Source organism: Stegodyphus dumicola, chromosome 5 (assembly GCF_044657685.1).
Source record: "Stegodyphus dumicola isolate Sdum_Otavi_A_Nest chromosome 5, ASM4465768v1".
Taxonomy (NCBI): Eukaryota; Metazoa; Arthropoda; class Arachnida; order Araneae; family Eresidae; genus Stegodyphus; species Stegodyphus dumicola.
In genome coordinates this window covers 185,942,743-185,968,948 of record NC_140772.1, presented here as the reverse complement: position 1 = coordinate 185,968,948, position 26,206 = coordinate 185,942,743, and the positions used below count along the sequence as shown (strand labels likewise).

General features: G+C 31.7%; 1 protein-coding gene and 1 non-coding gene across 2 annotated transcripts in view; one reads left to right on the top strand and one right to left on the bottom strand.

Moving 5' to 3' along the window:
* Rpi (Ribose-5-phosphate isomerase) overlaps positions 1 to 14,000 on the top strand; it is a 54,602-nt gene extending 40,602 nt beyond the window's left edge. Inside the window, exons 7-8 of the mRNA XM_035377982.2 lie at positions 9,201 to 9,306; positions 13,713 to 14,000. Coding sequence (XP_035233873.1) covers positions 9,201 to 9,306; positions 13,713 to 13,807 — 201 coding nt within the window. The 3' untranslated portion in view covers positions 13,808 to 14,000. The remainder of the gene's footprint in view (positions 1 to 9,200; positions 9,307 to 13,712) is intronic.
* Positions 14,001 to 25,152: 11,152 nt separating this feature from the next.
* TRNAK-CUU (transfer RNA lysine (anticodon CUU)) lies at positions 25,153 to 25,225 on the bottom strand. Its single transcript has one exon. It is a non-coding gene; the product is annotated as a tRNA-Lys (tRNA).
* Between the last annotated feature and the right edge of the window lie 981 nt (positions 25,226 to 26,206).

Genomic DNA, 26,206 nt, shown 5'->3' with positions numbered 1-26,206 from the left:
GGTATGAATTCGTTGGTGACGTTTATAATATAATAGATAATTTAGAGGTAAAAGTTTTTGGATATTTTATTTATTTTATACGTGGAAATGTTCATATTTGCAAAGGGTATATACTTTTTCGTTATTAGGTAATTTCATATATGTTCTTTTTAACGGGTTTAAAGATTCAGAAAATTGTCATGCATTTTCGTGAAATTTTTCTAATTCATGAGAAAAAAGCAGTGTACATGGATATGATGAAGAGTGTGCGCAATGCCATTTTTGCGCAATTCTGGGATTTTTTTTTAAGTAAAAATAAGTCGATGTGTACATGGTTTAGTGATATTTTAATTAAATGATAGTTATTTTGTGAATTTTATGTTTGTAGGAATTTGGTATACGTTTTAGTTCAAGTAAACGTGCATGGAAATAATTTAAATATTTGACACTAAGTATTTGTAATGCTTGCAGTATGAATTCGTTGGTGACGTTTATAATATAATAGATGATTTAGAGGTAAAAGTTTTTGGATATTTTATTTATTTTATGTGTGGAAATGTTCATCTTTGGAAAGGGTATATATTTTTTCGCGATCAGGTAATTTCATATATGTTCTTTTTACCGGGTTTAAAGATTGAGAAAATTGTCATGTATTTTCGTGAAATTTTTGTAATTTATGAGAAAAAAGCAGTGTACATGGATATAGTGAAGAGTGTGCGCAATTCTGGGATGTTTTTTTAAGTAAAAATAAGTCGGCATGTACATGGTTTATGTGTATGTGTTATTTTGAAAAATGCGTAAGGAGAATGGTATTGTGCAGTTTTTCCTAATTTTGCAGTGAATATTTGTCATGATTAAGCAGTTTTGTTTGATAAAATTTCTAGCATAAGTGTAATTCGGCTAGTAGATTGTTGGAAGAAGTGTTCAGGAGATAAAAAGAAAAGAAACATGTCTTTACTTCGTGAAGACAAAATGGCGGCGGGAAAAAAAAATAGAGGGTTGCTGTAGGAGAGTTGGTCACCAAATTTTCGCCAAAAAATCGTTAAGTTACTATAATCTAAAGATCAACCATTGTTTAAGTTTCATGGTTTCTTTCAAATAACTGTTTTAAAAATTTCTATTTACTCATTTGAACTGCATAGTTTAAATAAAAGGTGCATTGTTTATTTTTTTCAAATAGTTTTCTTTATACTATAGTTTTTAGTCATAGTTATTTTAGGTAATTTTTAAATTTTTAGACTTTTATTTTAATTGTGTTGCATTGTCTCTTTGGATAATTGTTTTAAACTTTTCTATTTATCAAACTGAGCATTTTAAATATATTTATTAATATAAATTTTCCAGAATTTGATTTTATTTATTTGAATTGCGTTTCTTTCGAAAGAATACTTTGTGACCCAGAAAAGATGCATTTGAAAACTGTATATATTAAAAGAGAAAATACAGTAAAGCACAGTTATCATGCCTTTCAATGTTCCGTTCAAATAAGATATATAAATAAGGGAGATGTATAACTGACATTTTAACTTAGGATGACTTGCATACATTGCTTTAAACAGATTGTGCCTATTTCTTTAGACAATTTTATTATCCTACATTTAGTTTCTTAAAATGTTATTCATATTTTAGTCAAATATTTTACTTTTGAAATCTCAAGAATCAAACATCATAAGATTTAAAAAGTTTTAAATTCAAAAAAGTACTAAATTTTATGCAAAAATTTATTCTCCTTAATGGCTTGTTTTTTTTCTTCAGGCATTCTACAAGTATATTAAAAAGCATCCAACTTTTCGAAACATTCATTTTAAATAAAGTTATCGCCTCCCATTTCATAAAGGCCCACAACCGGCAAAGCGGTAAAGTCACTAAACTTTACCGGACAGTGGTAGTTCACACCGGGGTTTGAATCCCAGTAAATGGGCTGGATGCATGGGCGTTTTCATGGTTTTTCTCATGTGTAACGTGAATGCCAGCTGGTTTTCCTTAGAAAGTTCTTCACGAAGGTATCCTTTCTTTTAGGCAGATAGCTCTGCTTTGCCATAATTCAATTCAATCCATTTCATTAGTATTTGGTCAGAGCCTTTATCAGTCTTTAGATGCTAAGCATTTTGAAGGCATGAGATGAAAGGAAAGTCTGGTTTCATCAAGAAGGAAAACATCTTTAGATGATATCCACATACGTTTTAAAGACATTAGGATTTTTTGGAAGCAGGAGACTTGAAAAGCAAGCAATGTCCTTGCTGGGAATTGAACCACGGACCTCTCGAATAAGACCTCGCACCACGGACCTCGCGCCGAGCTTGCAGACCAGGAAGATACACTAAGAAGGCGGGAGAAATATCTTATACACTTTCCCCTTTTAAAGGGCGACTGGGGATTCGGGGACCCACTCGCCAAATCCTGGAGGTGAAGAATCATGATTCACCACATTTTAGTTCGGACGCCACTGTAGAGACATTGGATTTTTGGGGGGATGCAGGGAAAATGAAAAATGAACAATGCTTTCACCGGGAATCAAACCACGGACCTCTCAAATACGCACCAAGAGTGCAGACCACTATGCTACGAAGGGACGCTAAGAAGGTGGGAGTAATACCTTATAACGTCACTGGATAAATTACTGAATCTTCAAATAATTCAACTGAGAAATCATACACATTCCATTTATGATATGATGCGATGTACTATCACGTAATTTAAATTTATGCAACCATATAGTCGAAAACCAGTCGCTCTTCAATTTAATCTGCAATGATATGGCTTTTGTCATTTCCATTGGTATTAACTCAATTGCTGCTATTTGCTGGTGTGCACGTCCAAGTGTTTTCTCAACACTGAACGTTCTTGAAGTAGATTCCCCTTTAAATTTTTGCTTCCCCCCCCTAATTTCCTTCTTTACTTCTACATTTGTTTTCAGTGCTGACACAAGAAAATTAAGATTTTTCAATTGTTATACTTTCATTGCATTCTTGTCAGATTTTTTAAAATATCCATTGCATCAAATGCGTTTCAGCTAAAGATAGCTTTTCATTTTCTAGACATTTTAACTATAAATAAAGTTTAAAGTCCAAAGGATAAATATTTGATTTAAAAGCTTTTTGTTAAATAAGAAAGAAATAAACCACTCCAGCAGCACTTATCCTCACTGAGTAGCCCGATTCTTATATCGGGTGCAAACAAGCTAAATCATATTATTTAAAATTTCTATATTAAAGAACATGTTTTTTACACAATCTACAACATGAGAGAAAATTACTACTTAAAACATTCTTTCTAATAGTATTAATGTAAAAATTTATATATATATATAATTTATTTACTAAAGAAATATTGACTATATTATCTCCTAAGATTAATTTTAGTAGAATTATCTTAAAAGAGTGAATCCATAGTTAGTAAGTTCAATTTCGAAAATTGTTTTAAAGTAACTTGAATGTAAGTTGATAAAAATGTTTAACGGGCATTTGAATTAAATCATGAATAAGAAAATTTCAATTGTAAAAAGAAATAAATTAAAAGCAAGTAATTAAATTAAATGCAAGTAATCATTGCCATTGATCGGAAATTAGTTGACTTTTCGAGGGGAACAAACCAACTCCCGTTCAATGAACAATAATTAAGAAATAAATACGAAGGTGTTTCGTCCTTTACTCGAGCAATAAGGTGATGCCAAACTGGCAATTCAAGCCAGGCCAAACATTTCCGTGAATAGAAGGGATCAAGAACCAATGCAGAGAAACAAAGAACTCATTCTGATTAAGCATTTTAGCTAATTCAATTTTGAGTGAAAAGCAATTTCTGCAGTAAAATTGATATTGCTCGAGTAATTGTCCCCCGACACCCTCGTGTTTATGCATTTTAATTCAAAACTATTTGTGAAAATTAAACATTGGAAATTGGTATTATGAAAAAGAATTCAAAGTAATTGAAATAAACATTAGAAAATTACAAAATATAAGAAATAAATGCAATCTTTGCGAGAAAACAAATCAAAATTTAAATTTAAAATATATATATATTTTAAAGCTGGGACATGACTGCATTGTAAAAATAAACATCAAACAAACATTCTTAGTTTTAACAATTCAATTTAAATGAAGTTACACTAAAGTAGCAGACGACAACACGGCAAAGGTAAAAATATTTTAAAAAAAGGAAGAAAGAAAGAAATTTAAAAAAAAGTTAAAAATTTGAATAATATTGTTTATTAATTTAAAAAAAATAGCTTTTCATATAGTATTAATAAATATTTATTATGCATCATTAAGGAAAAACATTACATATAATTAAATCTCTGCAAAAACTTATTTGAAATCCATAAACCACATTTCCCGTTATTATCGCTAAAAAAAATGCCAAATTTAAAAACGTGAAAATATGTAAATTCGTGAATATCTTAGAAAATTTTGAAAAAAAAAACCTCTAATTTTTTGCAGGTATGCTTAGAAATGCACCTACTTTAAGATGATGGTAAAAATTTTATAGGTTATAATTCAAAATTTTTTTCGAAAGATTTATAAAAAATTATTTAAAAATAGAAATTAAAAAAATAAATCATAAAAAATGGTTGAATTTTATTTGGATTGAACTTAAATTTTGAAATGCGAAAGGAAGAATAAAAAGTGTTTTATAAGAAAGAGATATTAATAAATATATACCAAATTCAGTTAACATTGAGGAGCTAAAATTATGAGAGCTAATTTAAAAACTGCTCATGCGATTTTTACAAAACTTGGCAATTCGACATAATTTGAGTCATATAATCAAAATATGTAAAAAAAGATTATGTTATTTCAGAAAAAGTCCGATTTTGTGTCAGAATACCTATGTTAGAATAGTGCTATATATAGATCTAATATATATCCTAAGTCGCACTTTCGAGACAGGAAAAATGCAATTTGAATTTCGTCAATCGGCCTATTAGAACGGGAGATATAGAGCTGTCCACCCCTTATTTTGTTTATTTAACAATGTTTGATGTATTTTTAAAAAGAGTTTAACTTTCTCGAAAGATTTTTCTCTACTTCTGCATTTTACCTTTGCACTCACATTATTTTTTTTTATAAAAAATATAATAGTTTTTAAGCTATAAATAGGTTTTAGTTTGTTATTTATGTGCAAACAATTCAAATTTACTCCAGAAATTAGGAAGGGAAAACGTTAACAAAGTTTAAAAAGACATGATTTACTGTATAAAACTTTGGTTCTGTAATATATGTTAATTATCATAATTCTACTGGAGTCAATGAATATTATTCCACAGTTCACTGTATTGAGGCTTAATGATCTGGAAATGTAAGGATACTTGTTCCTTGAAAATGAAAATATGAGAGGTATACAGAATGGAAGAATTATCTTAGTTTATCCAAGATATTCTCCCATTCTTATTAGATTAGTTTATCTTAATTTATCGAGCTTCTGTTAAAGATAATATGAAACTTTATTCAGTTTTGTTGTGCATGAGAATTTTTAACATTACAAAAAATGTAACTTTTATTGTTAATTGAGGAATATTTCAATGTACATTGTATTTGACGGCATATAAGACACAATTTTTTTTCTAAATTTGGTCTAAAAAGAGTTACCTGCATCTTATACATGAAGGACATGGGTTAACTTTCAATACTGAATGCTATTTTTAGCCCGGATAAAGGTCTAGACATGCATAACTTTTCTACATCTGCCATAATTATTTTGTGCATGCGTGAAATATCTGTCATGAAAAAGCGCCAAAGCTCGAAGCTGATGTCGAAGTTCGAACAGGTTCGACGGTTACATTACGTTTTCGATGATGATGATAGTGAAAAGGATTTTTATGGTTTTGAAAGTGATTAAAGTCTAATTTCATGATAGGCAACGTTTTCCTTGAATCTGTGTTTTTTGTTGTTTCTGCTTTATTTTGTATTATGTTTGATTGCTTGCCGTTCATTCATTTATTCATTATTGAAATTTACATATAACGTTCAAAATAGCTTGCCGTTTGTTAATTTTCCTTAATGAAAATATGTTTGGAAATTGCATTTATTTGGCTTTTACGAAAGGTGAGAACTAAAAGAAACCACATTTTAAGTTATTGTGGTACCGTGCTGTCCCGCGGACTATTGAAACTTTTTTTCCTTGTGTGTGGCCTTCTAAATAAGGGTGCGTCTTATATGTCGGTGCACCTTATATGCAATCAAATACGGTAATTTCCTTCCAGTGTTCAGTTTCCAGCATCCAATATTAGTCCAATTTTCTTCATTATTCATTTGTTATAGGAAATCTCATTTTAATGATATCTTATTCTGTTGCAAAGGAAATATTCACAAACAAATTTGTATAGTATTCAAAAGTTGACTATCTGAGATACTTTTGTACATCAAAATATTCAACAACAACAAAAACAACAACAACAATAAATAAATAAATAAATAAATAATTTTATTAAATCAAACTTTCACCCCCTTTCCTCAAAAAAGTCTGAAAGGTTTCAGATTTTATATTACATCCAAAGGGGCATTTTTTTTTAATGTTTTGTGTGCTACCTTTATTTATTAAATATCAAGTTCTTCGCAATTAAACCAAAAATTCAGTTCAACAGCAATATTGCAAAATAATTTTAAAATCAGCATATCTTTAGAATTTCCGATACATAGTTTCGCACGCTGGAGATAAAAAGGTTTTTTTTTCCCCCGTAGAGTGTTGCCATGTCTCACTTTTAAATCATTGAGCTTGTTAATCAAAATTTTATTAAAGTTTTACAAAATATGAAATAGATAATAAAACAAATTCCAAATTTGGGCTTCCAGATGCTCATATTCGGGTTAAAATGTGCATTTTTCAAAACTGGATGGGTCTAGGTACAATTTTTTAATCACAATGCAAGAAACATTTTCAATATTTAATTTTCATTATTTAATTTCTTTAAATATAATACAGGACGATAATATTTGCTGACAACAATTTGAAAAGTAAATCTGACTTTTATAGTGAACCAACGCAAAATGCCGAAACGAAAATTGTAGTCCTTCAGAGCAATTTGCCCCTTTGGACTAAAAATAAATAAATATAAATAAAAGGTTTAAGTAACATAAAATATTAAAATCTGAAAGATTTCAGATTTTAAATTACGTCTAAAGGGGCATTTTTTTAACATTTTGTTTGTTACCTTTATTTTTTAAATATTATGTTCTTCATACTTGAACCATAAAATTCAGTTCAAGAGCAATACCATTGCTCGCTTTGAAATCTTTGAGTTTCTTAATCAAAAATTCGCTAAAGTTTTATAAAATATGAAATCGATAATAAAACAAATTCCAAATTTCAAATTTGGTCTTCCAGATGCCCATTCACAGTAGGATTATGCCATTCAAATTTGATGGCTCTAGGTACCTTTATTTTATCACAATGTGAAAAACATACATACATTTGTGCAGATTCATTTGTGTAGATTCTTCAAATTTAATACAGGGCGATAATATTTGGTGGCAACACTTTGAAAAGTGAAACGGACATTCAGAGTGATTTGATGCAAAATGAAAACAATTGTCCCTTTGGACTAGAGAGAGATTAAAGAAAAAAGTCTCAGAAGACAGGAAAATGAAGCTGACTTTCCCCCCTTCATCTTATTTCAGCAATATGAAAATTTACTTATCTCTTATTATATGATATAAGAAAATTTTAGTCTGTATGCAATTAACTGTTCTTTAAATGAAAATAGGAAAGTCACCTGGAATAGCAAAACAAAATCGGGCACCTTAGGTCATTAGCTGTGAGTTGATGAGTACTAAATTATTCAGTTTGTTGAAAGTACTTGACATTTTTTTTTTTTAAATAAAATACTGTATATTAGTGTCTTTCTAAAACTAAGATATTTCCTTTTCATCTGAAGTATATCATATGAATGCATTAACCAAAACCAGATCAGTCAGTTTTGAATAACTTTGTGAATTAAAAGTTTCTGATAAGGTTATGTAATAAAATGTGCCAGTATGGTTAAAAAATTATCTTATTTATTTAATGCCGTAAGCATTTATTATAGTTGGTAGTTCCCTCTTCCCCAGTATGGTAAAATTTATAATGAGATCAGTCATTTTGTATACCTTTATGTGCTACAAGTTCCTGATAACTTTATGTAATAAAATATGCCAGTATGGTTAAAAAATATATTTATTTGTAATCCTTCAGGCATTTATTATAGTTGGTAGTTTTTCTCCCAGTGTGGTCAAATTTATAATTTATGAATAGCTTATGGTACATTAAAAGTTTTTCACTGTTCTGTACTTGTTTACTTATATTGGCATCATTAATGCTATTGCAGTCAGTAGTTAATTTAAAAATTATATATATATTGTTGTGAGTGTACCGGTTCGTAATAGATTGAATGTACAAGTCTGATGAAAGATTAATAAAATTTATTCTTATCAAAAGAAATACAATGCTGGAATTTTCCTCAGAGATATCTGTACCATATCACAATATCGCAGAATATAATCAATAGTTACACTTTAAACTACTAAAATGTTAAAACAGAATGCAATACAAAGAGAAAGCTAATTCGATTCATGCTAAACTTACAAAAAATAACAACAGTAGCTAACTAAACAACTGAGCTGAGATGTTCTCTGTCTGGCTTTTTATAGCTTTAACATGGTCATGAGGAATTTCTAGTAATTTCTTTGCTTCTCGAGATTTCTGGAGACCGACAAGAGGATGGAATTACAGTTACAGCTAACACAGTAGCCAGTTACACTTATTCAGTTTTAATACAGTTAAAAGAGATATCCATTTATTCAATGTTAAATGCATGTGCTCTTATATTTTTACTTTTTTGGCATAGCTTTCTCTTAAAATTTATCACACGCTGCATTGCTCGGGGAAATACAACAATTTTAATTATAATTCTACTAATATTGGCTATCTAAATACAAAATTTGTAACTATATTGATGTAATATTAGATAAATCTATTATCCTTAATATGCTGACCTTCTCAAGGGTTTTTATTGCTGAGATTAGTGTTGTTAAAAAGCATGACAAAAATATATTAGTAATCAATTCACTTAAAAACTTTAACAACCACCACCAAACAACCCACCAAACTTTCTTTTAAAGTTTTCAGTTGCAGAAATAAATGTAGAGTTTTACTTAAGAATGTTTTAAAATTCTGATTATTATATATTTGTAGTTTTATTGTAATTTGTTAGTAAAATTACTTGCTAATTTTTATATCTCTAAATCCAGGGCCCTGTTGTTACTGATAATGGGAATTTCATATTAGACTGGAAATTTAGTTCTCTAGAAAAGGCTGACTGGAAGTTAATCGATCAAAAGATAACATGTTTTCCTGGTAAGAATAACTTTTTTTTTTTTTTTTCCTCTCTTGTACTTTTTATATTGTTATTTTCATTCAGTTTTATAATCTTGGAGAAAATATTTAAAAATTATTAATGTTTGATACCTTCAAAACACATACAGGTGTGAATGTGTATAGCTTTCTGCATTTTAATTGCATAATTGTAGTCTGGTAATAAAATATTTTTGAAAAACATAATGAACACTAATAATATTGTGAATCAATAAGAATGAAGAATTCAACAATGAATATTTTTTTCAACAGTGGAATAATTGTAAAACAGATAAACAGAAAAATTATATGTTTAGTTTTTCACCACTGCAATTTAAATATCAAGCAATAATTGCACAAATAAAATGTCATCAACCAAGAGGTATTATAGGCATTTTAATGTTTTAATTATTTTTTTTTGTGTTTAACAGGGTGCATGACAAAATTGAAGGAATTAAATTTTAGAATTTATGACTTAGCCTTACTATTCATTAATATCAAATAGTAAAAGTCTGAAATCTTTATCAGAATATCTAAACATAGGACTTTTATCCAGAGTTAATGGTTTTACTCAGAATTTACTGATGGGAATTGAGAGTTTAAATTACTTTAGTTTGAATTTTGTTGGAAAAATTTATGGACATGCAGTGAATGTGGTGAATTCATAGATTAGATATTTTGAACTTTTTCTCTAGTTGCTGGTAAGTGTTAGGATTAATTGATCTCAAAGATTAAATGATCTTCAAATATTTTTAAGACATATTGTTGCTAAATTGGTGTGTATGTTTCAAAACATGGATAATAAAAAAATGAGGTAAACATAAAATTATATTTGATTAAACATATCATACATTTTCAGTAGTATATTTAAGCAATACTACATTGCATACTGAAATAGGTATGTAAACTTTTGCATAAATTAAATGCTTGTATCACTCTTATTGACAAAAAAATTACCATTTTTTTTACACTGGTATAATACAAAAGCATAACACTTATTTTATTACTACCTTGTTTTCTAAAATTTATTTTCATATATAAATACCATCACATATAAATTATCTACTGTTTGTAGCGTTATTTTACCCTACTTAATTATGGGCATTATTTGTTCGACTGATTTTTTGTATTTTACAATCAGAAAGGGTAATCTTATTAGGCAAATTTGGTTTTGGTTATTTAATTTTTTATTGATAAAATGGAATTTATATTTTTTTTAATTAAAAAAAGAAAAAAGGTTAGTTAAGAAATTAGCTGTTACAAAATGCCTAGTTAAATAAGTAAAATTTTGCAAACACTATTTTTTAAAAGTTTGGCAAACATATTTAATTTTAACCCAGTAGTTTTCAGTAGTAACTGTTTCACAAGTAATGCCTCTTAAAAATTATGCTGCTGTAAATTTTACTAAGTGCTACTTACATAACACTTCAGCATAGTTTAGTGTTTTTTGTAGAAGAAAAAGAATCATGACTTCTAATTGCAAAAATTATTGTGTACAATATTTTATGTTTTAATTGGATCTTTATCCAAAAAAGTCAATCAGTAGACTTACAAGTGGGGTTGTATTCCTTCTTTTGTGGTGAAAATTTCTTGGTGATTCCTGTAATTGTTCCCTTTAGCGATTTTTCAGCAAAGTATGGTATTGATCTGCTCTGTGAGCATATCATCCTCATCAACAATACATCTGGTATCTTTGAGCATGCCCAACAGTTGTTTCTCTGATGTCCACAGCACAACCACTTCGAACAGCACCTATAATAATTTCTCATTATCCTCTTACTGGTATTGTTTTTCAGTGGATGTTGCATCATAACTGTGCTGTGAAAAAAATGTTGTTATTCTTTTTTGGGTACTGCTCATCTTCAGACCTTTCTATGTATTTTTACAATTTTTATTGGCAAAATGTGATTTGTGATAGCATGCTTCATTACAATATTTTCCTATTTATGCCTACTGTCAACCCTTTAAGTTTGTCACCACATTAATTGTGGTGATAAACTTGAAGGGTTGATTGTATATTTGAACATCGTATATTTGATGGACTTTAGCAAAGACAAGATCATTTACTCATTAGTTGCTGTTGATAAGACAATGGCCAGTGCTATTTTAAAACATAAAATAAACAAATTGTATCAAAGTTTTTTTTTTTTTTTTAAATATATAATATATGTGTTCTGCATAAGCTTAAAATGTAAAAGAGTTACATAACAAGTAAGCTTAAATGAAAAATTTAGCATTTTGTAACATATGTAATATTTAAAATTTAATTGAGAAGCATTAGTGATAATTTTTATTGATCCCTCTACAATCACAAAATTAGGGTTTTATTATAATTAGAGATTTTCCCTAAAGGCCATTCAGTTTGAATTTCAAAGGTTGTAATATGTTTAAAAAAATATTAGTTGAACAAAAATATACATTATGTACAATTCTATATTTTGCAACAAAATATGATAATAGTAAAAACAACTTAAAATATTAAATAAGAGAAATTATCCTAAAAAATCTAGTTTCTTTTAAGTTTATTGGTTTAAAATTCGTGAGACCTAAAAACATGAAACGTTTTCATTAAAGCTATTTAGTACTTTTTTTGGGGGGGAGAGGGGGAGGACTTTTGGGCATACCTCCTTGATGCAAGATGTCACCAGTTTGGTTTGTCTTTTTCCATGGCAATAATTGTTTATATCATAAAACCTCATATGATCTCATTTTTCATCTAATGAGTTTTTTTAAAACTCCAGTGGATTTTACAACTTACAATTAGGTGAAGAAGTGTCTATCATGTTTCCTTAAGAAAGGGATGTTCTTTACAGAGTAAAATTGTGCTGGAATAACCACCTTGTGAAATTAAATGTGAATCAAAGCCGAAATGACTATGCAGTCTTTTCTTATGCTGGGTGGAAAAAGTCTTCCAAATACAAACTTGTTTGTTGATCGTGCATTCTTTGTCACTTCCATGCAATCATGCAATTCATATACTTATGATATTAGGAGTTAGAATCTATTGAGTCTTATGAACTAAAGCTTACTTCAAGTGAATCACAAATGCAGCAGCTGATTGAAATAATTGCATAAGACAGGCATGTGCCAGTTCCTTGTTATTTTACCTAAATGTTAAAAAAAATTGATGCAACAAAATTATGGGAATTGATGAAATTTGTTCATAAAAAGAGAAAGAAAAGCCAGTGTCTTCCCCCCCCCAATAGTTTTTTGAATGTTTGTTTCATTAAATTAGCAAATGTTTGTTGTTGCTATTCTGTGCTTTCTGATTTTGTCTAGTACTAAGCTAAAAGTGTGAGGAAAGAAAATAAGCCACAGTACAATAATAAGGCATTAAAAATGCATAATATGGGCTTTAACAGAAAAGTATTATTATTTTTACTTGTTAAATACAGGATGCGACAGGGGAACTTCCTTATTTGAAATGCGCACCATCTAGTGGCATTTATTCCGAGAAGGGAACTCATTGAAAAGAGCGGTATCTAACATTTTATGTCATGTAGGTTTAGTACCGATTATGCAGTGGACGAGAGAGGAGTGCACATTTGCCGAGGAATTGTACCTTTCAACATACTGCATTTTCATCCATATAAATTGGCAGTGGTGCAAAAACTTATAATCCATACGATTTTCACAAAAAATGCATGCAAAGCCGTTCTTGACAATATGCCTCACGATGCCCTTGTGTTCTTTAGTGATGAAGCTCATTTTCATCTTTCCGGTTGCAACATGCATTAAGCAAAACATGTAATAATGGAGTGGCACAAATCCCTGAGAATTTCATGAGCAGCCCCTTCATACAGAACGTGTGACTGTTTGTTGTGCATTGTCCAGAATAGGCATCATTGGACCATGGTTTTTTGGAGAACATTTCTCTGGAAGCCTTATCTCCTTACAGGGTGATCATCAGTGGGCAGCGCGCTCACCTAATCTAGCCCCGTGTGATTTTTTTTTTTTTTTCTTTTTTTCTTTTTTTTTTTTTTTTGTGTGTGAGGCTATCTGAAATCTCTTAACGTCCAAAGACCCTGGCTCAACTGAAGAACAATATTCAAACTGCTATTGACAGCATACCTGTTGATATGCTGGTAAAAGTGGAAAGAAACTTGAAAACTCGACTATTTCAGTACATTGACCAGAATGGAGGCCACCTTAATGATATTATTTTTAAACCATTGAAAAAAAAAAAAAAAATTAAGTCTCTCTCTATAACTTTGAAAAAAATTTAAATGATATCTCTTATACTATTTGTGTTATTCATTTTTAAAATAAGGTAGTTCCCCTGCTGCACCCTGTATTTAAGAGTTAGCTTGAAAATATCATAAACAAAATTCTAGGTGTCAGGAGGTATTAAAATCATCTTTTTCATAAAAAAATTGAGCACATTTACATAAAAGTATTCTTTTCCCTAGGTGTTGTAGATACTGGGCTTTTTGTTGGTATGGCTTCTAAAGTTTACTTTGGACATCCTGATGGGACAGTTATTATAAAGAACAGAGAAGCATAAGAAAAATGAAAATCTACATGGAAGTCTCTCTTTTTTTAAAAAAATTATTTTTTACTCTGCTTTTTTAAATATTATTTTGTGTTAACTAAACACATTTGTGTAGAGCTTAAATTCTTAAATTTTATTCAAAACTGAAGATCTTTTGTGTAAATAAAAGTATAGAAATATTTTAATAAAAAATATTTTAAAGATGCCTGCGTTTATGATTGCAATTGAGATAGATGATTCAAAAACTTGTATAAAACAAAAATGTGTGAATTTTAGCATGGGGTGTTAGAGAGGGGAGTTTACGAAATAGACTAATACAGTACAAAGTCCGAAATCTGGACTGGTCGCGACTTCTGTGATTCCAGATTTGGGATTTTTCCGGATAATAGATGATCAATTTAAATCTGGTTAGATGGCATGCAGAAATTATGCAATTAAAAATATGAAATCATAATTTATGAAATAAAGAACAATTATGATCTAAAGGGTATCAAAATTTCCAAAAAAATGCATAATATTTATTTGTTTACTTAATTAAACATTTCTTTCAATGTAAGTTGTTTAAGATGCTTCCATAAAAAAATTCTTAAAGTTCCTTTTTCTTATGTCATATACAGTTGACTTTCCAATGCCATACTCCTCTCATAATTTTGAGACTGATATGTCTTTATCCATTTTTTGCAGCAATTCCACTTTTTGTTTAATGGACATTGAAACATGGTTTCGCTTTGTAGATCCTGAGGCAACTCCAGAATTGAAACTCTTTTCCACATAATTGAAAGTTCAAGCTTAGTTTTTATAAAATTGCTGTAATAACAGTCTGCAAAAAATAATAAGCTGGATCAAATTAGAAGATCAGGGTACAGTGCAGTCTGCTACATTAATTGAAATGCCTTAGAATCAATAAAGATAATTTTAGCCTATCTTAATAGCATCCGTTATACATTATTGGCTGAGTATCCCAAGTTGTTTCTCTTGCTCCTATTGTGTACTGAATTAAGCCTGAATTGTATTAGTTTAGTTATTTACTATACCTACATTTATTTCTTGTACATGCTTCAAACTAATTCAAATCCTGAATAAATAAACTCCCACGTACACTTAAGGCTTTATCTAGGGCTGGTGTTCGATACCGTGAGGTATTTTTTTTAGTGCCTAAATGAAGTTAAGAATCAGAATTTTTAAGTGAAAATCTCCATGTTTTATTATTGAAGGAAAAATTAAATGCGCATGCATAAAGCATTAATTAAAAAAAAAAAAACGTTTGTGACTTTGAGGTCCAGATTTTAGATCATTCCAGATAATGGATGTCCGGATTTTGAACTTTGTACTGTATTTATTATAATTTTTTTTTTTTTTTTTTTTTTTTTTTTGTTCTTATTCTTTTTATTCATCTAGCTATCTGGAGCTTAGGAGTTTAGCAGAAAAGATTCATCTGTACATTTCAGCGGATTTGTTGCTAAAAAGCCAATGATAGATATATTTCTAAATTTAGGAAGCCTGGGTTATAATATTTCTGCTCAGAGATTTAGAAACATTAAAAAAAAAATAATAAAATTTTATATTAGTCAAAGGGGCATTTTTTTCATCTACACACACATACATGTTTCTAGAGCATTTCAGCTAAAAATATTTATAAACAGCATATCTTTAGAATTCCAATAGGAAGTTTGATGTGCTGGAGATAAAAATGTTTTTTTTTTCCCTGGACGTTGTTGCCAATGTTCACTTTGAAATTGATATTTTTAATCAAAAATTCATTAAGGTTTTACAAAATATGAAATAGATAATAAAACAAATTCAAAATTCGGAATTTGGGCTTTCAGGTGTACATATTCGGGTGGAAGACTTTATTATTCAAGATTTGTTGGCTCTAGGTATTGTTTCTTCCCTATGCGAGAAACATAAATACATTCATGCAGATTCTTCATTATTTAATTTCTTTAAATATAATACAGAGTGATGATATTTGCTGGCAACAATTTGAAAAGTGTTTTAACATTTTAAGTGATTTGGTGCAAAATGCCGTTTCAAGACTAATGGCCCTTCTGGGCTAATGCCCTTTTGGGCTGTTAAAAAAAAATGAAAGTTATTTATTTTTGTTATAATTTATTATAGGAAAGGTTTGAATTTATATTGATTTTTGAATAAAATTGTACTTGTTAATATACAAAATAGTTCTACTGAATGAAATGTGGTATTTACATGTATATTTTATGTTTTTTAAAAAATCTGAAATTATAGAAAAAGTCAAGTAGATCATAATGTAGGTAAGAGTTTGATATTAGAAACCTTCAACTAATCATTTGACATAATTTTTTAGTTCTAATAGATGTTATCAAATCTAGTATGGAATCTAATGCTATGCTTTGATATTAAATTAAGTGAAACAACAGGTGAAAAATATCAGCTTCTTCTACAAAATTATACTTTCACATTATTTTGCATAAGAGTAATTAATTTTAGGAGTAAGGCTTTACTTCATATTCATGAGTATATTGAAGTAAATAACGATACTAAACTGGAATTACACTTAGTGTAATATTTACAATCTTGATATCAAGCAGTTTGTATTGATTTGTAATCTTCTAATCAAGCAATTGCAGACATTTAAAATCATTTGCAAACTCGGTCTTAAGCAATTTGTAAAGCCATAAGCCATAGAGTAAGAAATTAATACAGCAGTGCAGTCATCTGTGCTTTAATGAAATTTATCATCTCTAGGAACTTAGAAATTTCAGAATTTCTTGATAATAAAATTGAAGATTAATGGTATTGATATGGATAGTCTTATGCTCAACTGTCTAACTTCTCTAAATTCAGAATCTGTATTTAATAAAGATGGCTTTTCCAATGTATTTTTTAAGTTTTGGGAATAAATTGATTGGACATTTTATAATGATTTATAATGATATAGTTTGGCAGGAAAAAGAAATTACTAAAAATATTCTAAAGTATTCATTTATTAACTTAAACAGCACTCATGTAAATAACATTTCATTCTTCTTTAACTACAGAACCCTAACTTAACTACAGAAACATATTTTCCTAATTCTATAAATTGTTTTGTTGCCACTTTTAAGAAACTAAACTAACAATAATAATTAGTGGCGACACGACATTAAATAAAAAATTATAGGAAAGTAAGTAAAGTTAAATTGAAGCATGTATAAAATAAAAACTACATTCATTTGAAATCCAACAGTGACTACTTATTAACATTTGATTTAATTTGGACTGTTCTGTTTTATTTTGCATCACCACAAGTTGGGAAAATCGTAGCACAACATTCTTATGTTCTACTTTTTGTTTAAATAAAACGTTTATTTTAATCTTCTCAAGACTCTGATTGTTCTAATACATACATGCCACATGTCTTTTAAGGTTTTTTAAACTAAAACAGCATTACCAGGTCAAGTGTAACACTATCTTCAGACTTAGTAAACAGGAGGCTTGGGAAGATGGCCCACTCAAGATGGCTTACTACAGCCAACAGAATTCTTTGCCTTTATGTATCAATCACCAAACGAACAGAGGACTTGAAGCTACTAGCCAAATGCGTTATAAAAGTTTATGTGTCACCTTAATTTGAAATAAAGAAAATCCCAAGAGGAAACACTCTGAGCATGTCGTGTCCACAAAAGGATTAATAAAAGGTCATTCTTGCCAGGAAATTTAAAGGCAATCGTTCACAAAGTTATTCAAACGAGCTGTTATTTTGCTCACTCTGAAAACATCCTGTTGGCAATGCTGGAAGATGAACGAGCACATATTCTTTAACTTGGCCTGAGAAGAATACTGAAAGCAAGGAAAACTGACTGGAAGGAAAAAACTCAACAATTTGTGCTTCGGAAATTGAATTTCAAAGCGGAAGGGTATTTTGAAATTATTTGGTGGGACAATACATTGGAAATAAAAATAAAAATTCAGAATAAATTAAATTGCAGTATTAATTATAATGAATATATTCCCATATTTAAATTATTTCTGTGCAGAAAAAAAAAAAAAAAAAAGACTTTAAATAGTGCTTATTGTATCCTATTGCTATATTTACCTACAAAAATTCTAAGCCGATTGCACGGCGGGGCACGTTTCTAAATAATGAATGCACGTTGTTAGCATCATGCATTTTATTTTCGCAGAATGGAACAATGAATAATATCCATCACAACAATGCTAACTCTGCGGAGATTATGTTCAATAAGTTTGTGCAACATTCGGACATAATTTACGCTCATTTAAAACATTTTGTATGAAATATGATACAGTGGGTCATCAGTGACCCTTTGCTCCCGTATCACATTTCATGCAGAGGGAAACTGAGCCGTATCATTTAACATATGCTGGAAGTGAAGAGATTAAAAAGTTAGGCTGCTGAGCCAACACAATAATATTTTATGAAAACTAACCTTAGAACATTAAGTACAATCTTGAAGTAGGGTATCATTGAATTTTAGAATGTCTAAGTTATTAACATGTAGGATTTTGATTAGTAGGTAGTTGCTGAGAAACTGCACATTTTCACAGGCATACATTACAGTGCTGGAGAGCAAAGGGAAGAAATTGAGTTTATAGGAAACAAAGTTAAAAAGATGATGAAGTTGTAAATGGCAAGTTGAAAAGTAGAAGATGTAAAAGTTTGTTTGCTAAACAATTTTTCCTTCCAGATAACTGGTAGAAAATGGGATTGAATTAAACGGTGATAACACGAAGTTTTGTGCAATGAGAATTGAAACTTCTGCAAAAATTTAAAACTTCATGATTGTAAAAGTTACCTAATGTTTTAGATTTATCATTTAAAATCTTAACAAAGTCGTTAAAGACCTGTGTTGCGGTTACTTAAATTTTGGTGGGGAAAATGTATGAAATCTAATGCTAATTAAACCATTATTTATAATTTGTCTTTACTATAACTTTCCCTTTCCGTGTTTATCACCTGAAAATAAATTATTAGTGAGTTCTTAAAGTGATGTTTTTAGATTTGATATAATGAGCGAGTTTCTGGCATCACTTGTGCGCTACATGGTTAGTTTCCCGGCAGCTCTAATAGTTGTAATTATTAGGTCTGCGGTCTCTCGCTGACTACATGTTAATTCTGACGCTCCGGCAAAATTCTACGCTCCGGCAAAAACGGAGACAACTTTTAGTAGTATTTAATTGATCTTGGCCTAATAGTTCTTGATTACTGTTTTATCATTTGATTTAATTTGTACTGTTCTATTTTATTTTGCTCCACTACGAGCTTGGCAGAAGAGAGTGCCCTCATGTTCTGAATTGTGTTTAAATAAAGTTATTTTTAACCTTCTTACGACTTTGTCATTGTTTCAGACATCAGATATTTCGCTTCATGTTTGATAGGGTTATTGGAATAATTAGCATTACCAGATCAAGTGGAACCCTGCGATATATCTAAATATATATCAAAAGGAATCCAGATTTGTTAATAATATAGAAATAACTATAAAATAGATATAACTAAAGAAAAAATGTAGAAGAAAATCAAATTGCATTAGTTTCAAAATATTTATTTTAAACTAGCAGCTGGGCTGTCAGCCTTCGTCTGGCTTTTAAATGTACCGGGAAAATGCAGGAAGAGAATTCCAAACGTTAAATAAATAAATAAATAAAATAAAAGTGTTACATATAACAAAATTACAATGAAATAAGCAATATCCCTTAATATAAATGCTAATTATCCTAATGAACATATTAACCAGCTTCCCGTTGCCTTCTCTCAACAAACGTCCGGTAGCCAAGAGAAACATTAAATTTAAAAACTGCACAGAATTATCGCCCTCATTTTTCCAAGTGGCAACAGTGCTGATTTTCAAGAGTCAGCAGTCCTGTGTACAATTAAATGAATTGATTCCTCACGGATTGGAGGAAACGATGTTCGCCAAAGTCCTCATCTCCTTTGTTCTTGTTTAAAAGCAAGATTGCTGCAGAATTGAATGAAAAACTGTTGCCGAAACCACATTTCTAAACGAATGAAACTATTCAAAATGATGCGATCAAATAAAAAAAATCTGATTCGAATTTTGAAAAATCTCTTCGAGGTGCACTGGTTCTTGTCTAGATGCGCCTATATACCAAATTTCGTAGCCCTGGGTCTATTAGCGTGCAGCACGAACAAAAGACACATAGATTTTCTTTTATTATATGTAGAGATATATTATAAACACTTAATTTTCTTTATTTAAAAAGCAATTGAATTTTATGTTATTCAACATCCCAATAAAATACAATTATTAATAAAAAATTTAAAGGGCAAACATTTGATTATGGTGGTATAAATTTAGAAAACCACTCTTTACACATGGCCAGTTATGTCCAATAAAGCATAATCCGAAGTTTTGTATTACATACCTTTCTATTTTATTAGAACAATAAATTAGATTTTTGTTTACAGGCGACCAACCGAAATGATAACTTTATTCAAAGCTCACTGCTTTTTAAAACGGGGTATTGGAAAGAGGTCATTAGCTGTCTGCATCAAATTTTTTTTTAACCCTCTGAGCGTTATGAAGGGCTTTATCCGGTCATCAGAAGTTTTGCTACTTGGCATATATTAGCTTATAAGTTAAGATAGTTTGCTTTTAATGAGACTTGATCGTCTAGAAAATCAAGTTTAGAAACTCGGTGTACCGTTATCGTAGTTTTGTAAATCTACCGATATGCTTGTAATAAAAGATTGAGACAAGTCTGACGCAAAAATAAAATCAGAAGTATTTATTTAGAAATCTTCTAAAGTTACAAACAATATCGAGCAATCAAATACACTGGTGTGCAAAAATTAAGGACGAAGTCAAAAAATTAGCATATCAGCTGAACGAAGAGGCAGAGCAGACAGAAAGACCAATCAGGAGATTAAGTAAGGTGATGTACGGTAGCACATGCACAGATATGCAGGTAGACGTAATGGGGGAGTGTCTGAGTAGTATAAAGCATGTTGTCGGTGTAAGATCAGTATTTCTGGCAAAGAGATTGCACTCTGTATAGCAGTTAAAATCACACCGAGTTGCTGCCTCAGCGAGAAATGGCGAATAATCAATCTGTTAGACGACATCTGGATGCTTTTACCCGAGGTCGAATCATTGCGAAGTTGGAGGAAGGCCGCAGTGTGACAAGTGTGGCTGCAGAGTTCGGAATTGCTCACAGCATCGTTTCACGACTTTGGAGACAATTTCAAACTACAGGAACAGCTATCCGGGGGTTTAGTAGTAGTCGTCCACGAGGAACCACACCCGCAGATGACCGGTATATTGCCTTACAGGCCAGAAGAAACAGGCGGCAGACAGCGGGAGAAATCGCTAGACACACGACACAGGCGACTGGACGACCGATATCGCGTTTTACCGTGGCCAGAAGACTGCACGGTGGTGGTCTGTTTGCACGACGCCCTGTACGGTGTGTACCTCTAACGCCTGCCCATCGGAGAAGGCGTTCTCTGTGGTGCCGGGAACACCGGAATTGGAGAGACAATGAATGGGGACGAGTAATCTTTACAAATGAGAGCAGATTCAGTGTGACTAGCGATTCTCATCGCATACTCATCTGGAGAGAGCGGGGAAGCCGCAATCATCCCTCGAACATCATTGATAGGGACAGGTATGGAGGTGGCGGTGTTCTCATTTGGGGAGGCATCATGCTTGGTAGTCGTACAGACCTTCACATCTTCGACGCAGGTTCAGTCAACGGGGCCCGTTATTGTAACGAGATTCTTCTTCCATATGTGCGTCTTTTTAGGGGCGCTATGGGTCCGCAGTTCCTTTTCATGGACGACAATGCACCATGTCATCGCACAGTAGCTGCCGAACAGCTCTTAGAGAGTGAGGATATTGAACGTATGGATTGGCCGGCACGATCTCCGGATCTCAATCCCATCGAGCATGTATGGGATTTTCTAGGCAGACGCTTGGCAGCTCGTACCTTACCACCAGTACGATTCCGGAGCTTCGATTGGCGCTGCAAGACGAAAGGGCAGCAATGCCTCAACAACTCATTGACACCCTCATTCTCAGCATGGGCAGACGCTGAAACCTGCCTAGCAGTCAGGGGAGATCATCTCCCCTATTAAAAACCGGGTGTTTCTTGCTGGACACCCATCACAGGGATGTTTCGGCCTTCAGTCGCATTGCGCTCCATGCTACTTTTTCAATAAAGCTTCTTTTTATCCCTCTGATTTCTCTTTTAGTAAGTGTTGCTTACATTACTCATGTCCTTACGTATTGGGGATCTTACGGTATTAAATGTGTTGATTTGGAAAGCCTTTGTGCAAAGTTATATTGAAAAAACCGTCTCGTTCTTAATTTTTGCACACCAGTGTAGTATGCTATCTATCGCTTTTAGTTAGTTTATTTATTTTTTTAGACGGCGGGACTAAAATTAGTTGTGGATTTCATTTTATTTTTTGCCTTAGGTGACGAAACATTTAATTATAGCTTTGCTTTCTCCACAGCAGGTAGTTATTCCTAATATTATTTACTATATTTATTCCATTCCAATACGGATCGCTGTTCCTAGCTTGTCCCGCCGTTTTTTCTAGTTACAGAAATCTTTACTTGCAAAAAAGGGTCTCCCAGTTTGAACTCTTTGTTTCCCTGGAAAATAGTATATAATATATATATATATATCAGGCAGTATACTATAAACAAGCAGTTAAAAATTGTGAAAATAAAACATTTACCAATACAGTGTTTTCCCGCGGCCATCAAAGTTTTCAAAATGCAATTTGAAAACTATATTTCAAAGGCAGGAATGGAATCATGAATTTCCAATTAATGAATTTTGAAATGGGATAATGAATTGAATAATTCAAAACGAAGAACGTAAATTCCTTCCTAAAACATACTCAAGCTGTAATTTTTTTAACAGATGCCAAAATTCAGTAGCTGATCAAGGAACTACTAGAAGTATGAAAGAATATTATCTCCATGAGATACGAGTGTATGAATTAAGTGCAAATGAGTTAGCACTGAAAACTAATTTCTTTTACAAGCTGCTTCTGTTGAGCACATATCCTGAAACAGCATTTCAGAAAATACAGTAAAGAAGTGTTTTTGAGAATGATAAACATAAATAAATGATGAACCATAGGAAGAAGGAACTTTGACCCATCTGATTGACGTGAATTGTACGAAATTTGAAGCTTTAATGCGGCGAGCAGGAAGTCCTTTCGAGAGGTTGCTGGTAAGAGAAGAGGGATGGGAGACATTCAGATCTGTCTTCCCAGGGTGCTCTCCATCAAAATTGGGGCGGAACTGAGCTAAATCGCACTGTTCCCGGTAAGGTGCTCAAGGCTGTTGCCAACGGCAGGCGTAAACTTGCGCTCCTTGCCACGAGGAATTTCGTGGGCTTGGGCTGACTAATAGGTCAGACAAGAGAGCATTAGCAACAACAACAACTTCAGTTCCCCCCCCCCCACAGAGGATCAAAAATTTTCGTTCAGATTCGTATTTGTATTATTTCTTGATCAATGCAATGCTTTTAACTTTTCTATTTAAAAACTCGAAATACTATTCGCTTTGCATCATGGTGCATCGTCATGCTTGGAAAAACAATTTTTATCTGTATATCAATCTCATACTTGAGATAAAAGTTGTGTTTTTAAAAATATTGATATATATATTTTTTGTTTCATTGTTCCCTCTTCAACCATACGATTCTTCCTGGATCAATAATGTTGATCGTACTCCAGACCATTATTGGTATTAGATGCTTTACAATCCGTAGAATATGCTTTAACTTAAAAGCATCTTGTTACCTACTGACGTACTGCTGTTTTCTTTTTCAATAACAGACGATTGGTTCATCACTGAAACATATTTAAATATAATTAATCGTGTTTCTTAGATTTTTTAAGAACAGAATGGAATACTGGAAAATAACAGTTAGGTTATATTTTAAAATAAAGGCAAAGAAATGAAACTGAATAATAATAAGTTCATGTAATAAAATACGAATGAATGTTTTATCCACTATCTAAATAATAGTTAGGTTATATTTTAAAATAAAGGCAAAGAAATGAAACTGAATAATAATAAGTTTATGTAATAAAATACGGATGAACGTTTTATCCATTATCTAACATAGCGGTTCCTAACCTACGAATACGGGATGACTTAGACGCAAGTACGAGAAAGAATAATTATTGATGGCGGAAAGTAACAAAGTATTATAATAAATGATGATAGACAGGAAAATATTCAGAAAGTTTGTAGAATAGAAGGCAAGAAACTGAAAGGGTTTCCGTTGTGACTGTAACTGACCGAAATGTATACAAAAGTAAGGTAATTAATCGTAATTACTAATGCCTACGCCTGTGATATTATTCGATTCCTTACATGTAGCTATGTAGCTCACATATAGCTCATATTCGATCGCGTGTAACTATTCGTTTCCTTATTCTATCACCGCTTATCAGATAAAACAATTGGCCAATTGTATTTTTATTTCTGAGAGAATCATTAAATTAATTAAGTTCTCTTTCTTTCCAGCTATTACATTCAGATCAGTTTGAGTTTGGAGTTTTGCTTTAAATTAGCCTTGTTCTTTTAAAGTGTCATGTGTAAAGTGTTGTTTACGTAAATAAGTGGTTAAAGAATATGTCTTCACATAGAACTGACGCTATTTTCAAAAACTCTTATCTTTCGTCTACGCTAAACACTAATTCCTAGGTGTATTTAATTATGGCAAAGCACACTAGGGCTATCTGCATAAGAGGAGGGATGCCTTTCGTGGAGGACTTTCTAAGGGAAACTGGCTCGTATACACGTTACACATGGGGAAAACCACGAAAACGCCCATGCAGCCAGCACGTTCGCGGGATTCGAACCTCGGACCGAACTACCAGTGTTCAGCGACTTTACCGCTCGGCCGCTGGTGGGCCCCACTAATTCCTAGACTACTCGTTTTAGTTAAGCTTGAACTTTCAAGCGAGGAATAACTTCAAGGACTTTCATAACTATCTGATAAAGACACAATAACACGCCGAATAAATATTAATTCAGAAGTCAAACAACAAATATCAGCGTTATATTTACAAAATTTTCACAGGACTAATTTTGATGGTTTTATCGAAGCAGGAGAAATGAAAAATGAGCAATGACCTCGCGGGGACTCGAACCTCGGACCTCTCGAATACGCGTCGAGCGTGCTGACCACTATACCATGAAGGCATGCTAAGAAGGTGGGAGAAATACCTTATATACTCCCTTTTTTAAACAGCGACTGGGTATTAGGGGACAGAATCGCCAAATCCTGGTGGTGGAGAATCATCATCCACCACCTTTTTTAGTTCGGGCGCCATTGTAAAGACCTTAGGTTATTTCGAAGCAGGATAGATGAAAAATGAGCAATGCCCTCGCCAGGACTCAAACCACGGACCTCTCGAATAAGAGTCGAGCGTGCTGACCATTACACCATGAAGGCATGCTAAGAAGGCGGGAGAAATAAGCTGATGTGAAAGTTAGAAAATGATGTGTAGTAGTGCCGCATACATTTATTCGCTATTTTAATTCATGATTTCTGCAATATTTTGGAGTGCTTATATTTTTGTAAATTAAAAAAATAATTAAAGATTTTTTAAAGATATTTTCTTGTTTATTCACAACTATTTGAATTTTTTGTTTTCTTCAAGACATGAAACATTTAATTCGGTTTTAACTTTATGTTAACTGATTGAGGCAAACCAACTCAATAGCTGTCTGCCTATAGGGAGATATGCCTTTATAGAGGAGACTTTCTTAGGGAAATTGGCTCTTAACTATGTTACGTAAGGGGAAAACCAACCATGCAGCCACCCCGTGCGCCGGGATTCGATCGCAGGTCGAACTTCGATGTTCAGCAGCTTTGCAACACATTTAATAAGATTCTGACATTTTGTTTTCACAAAATAAATTATGAGCCCTATGCTAAAATTTTCATGCCTTATTCCAGCTTACACAGCCAGCCTATTCACTCGGTTTGAAACTGGAAATGAATTACCATGTTGATCTGAATGGAAATTCATTGGTATTATCGACTCGAATACAGTGAGCCAGAGCTAAGAGGGAAATGATTTTTATAAATGTAAAAGGGATGATAAAACTCATTTTAAAATAATAATTTTAAAATGTAATTTTGACCTCTGTTTGAAGCTTATTTTAAAAGATTTATTAATAATAAATATATATCTGGTTGTAACGAAAGTTTCCGCCAAAAAACGTTCTTAATAAAGTTAAAAAGAAACATGAAAGCAGCACTTTTAGTGCGCGTAGTAATCACCACCCAAATGTATGATATTTTGCCAACATTTTGGTAGTTTTCAAAGCCTTCGGCCCAGAAACTTGGTGGCCGCGAGTAAAAAAATACACCAATCTCTCATTCAGAATGGAAAACTGTACCAGCAAGATGCAGCTACTTATGTGAAAA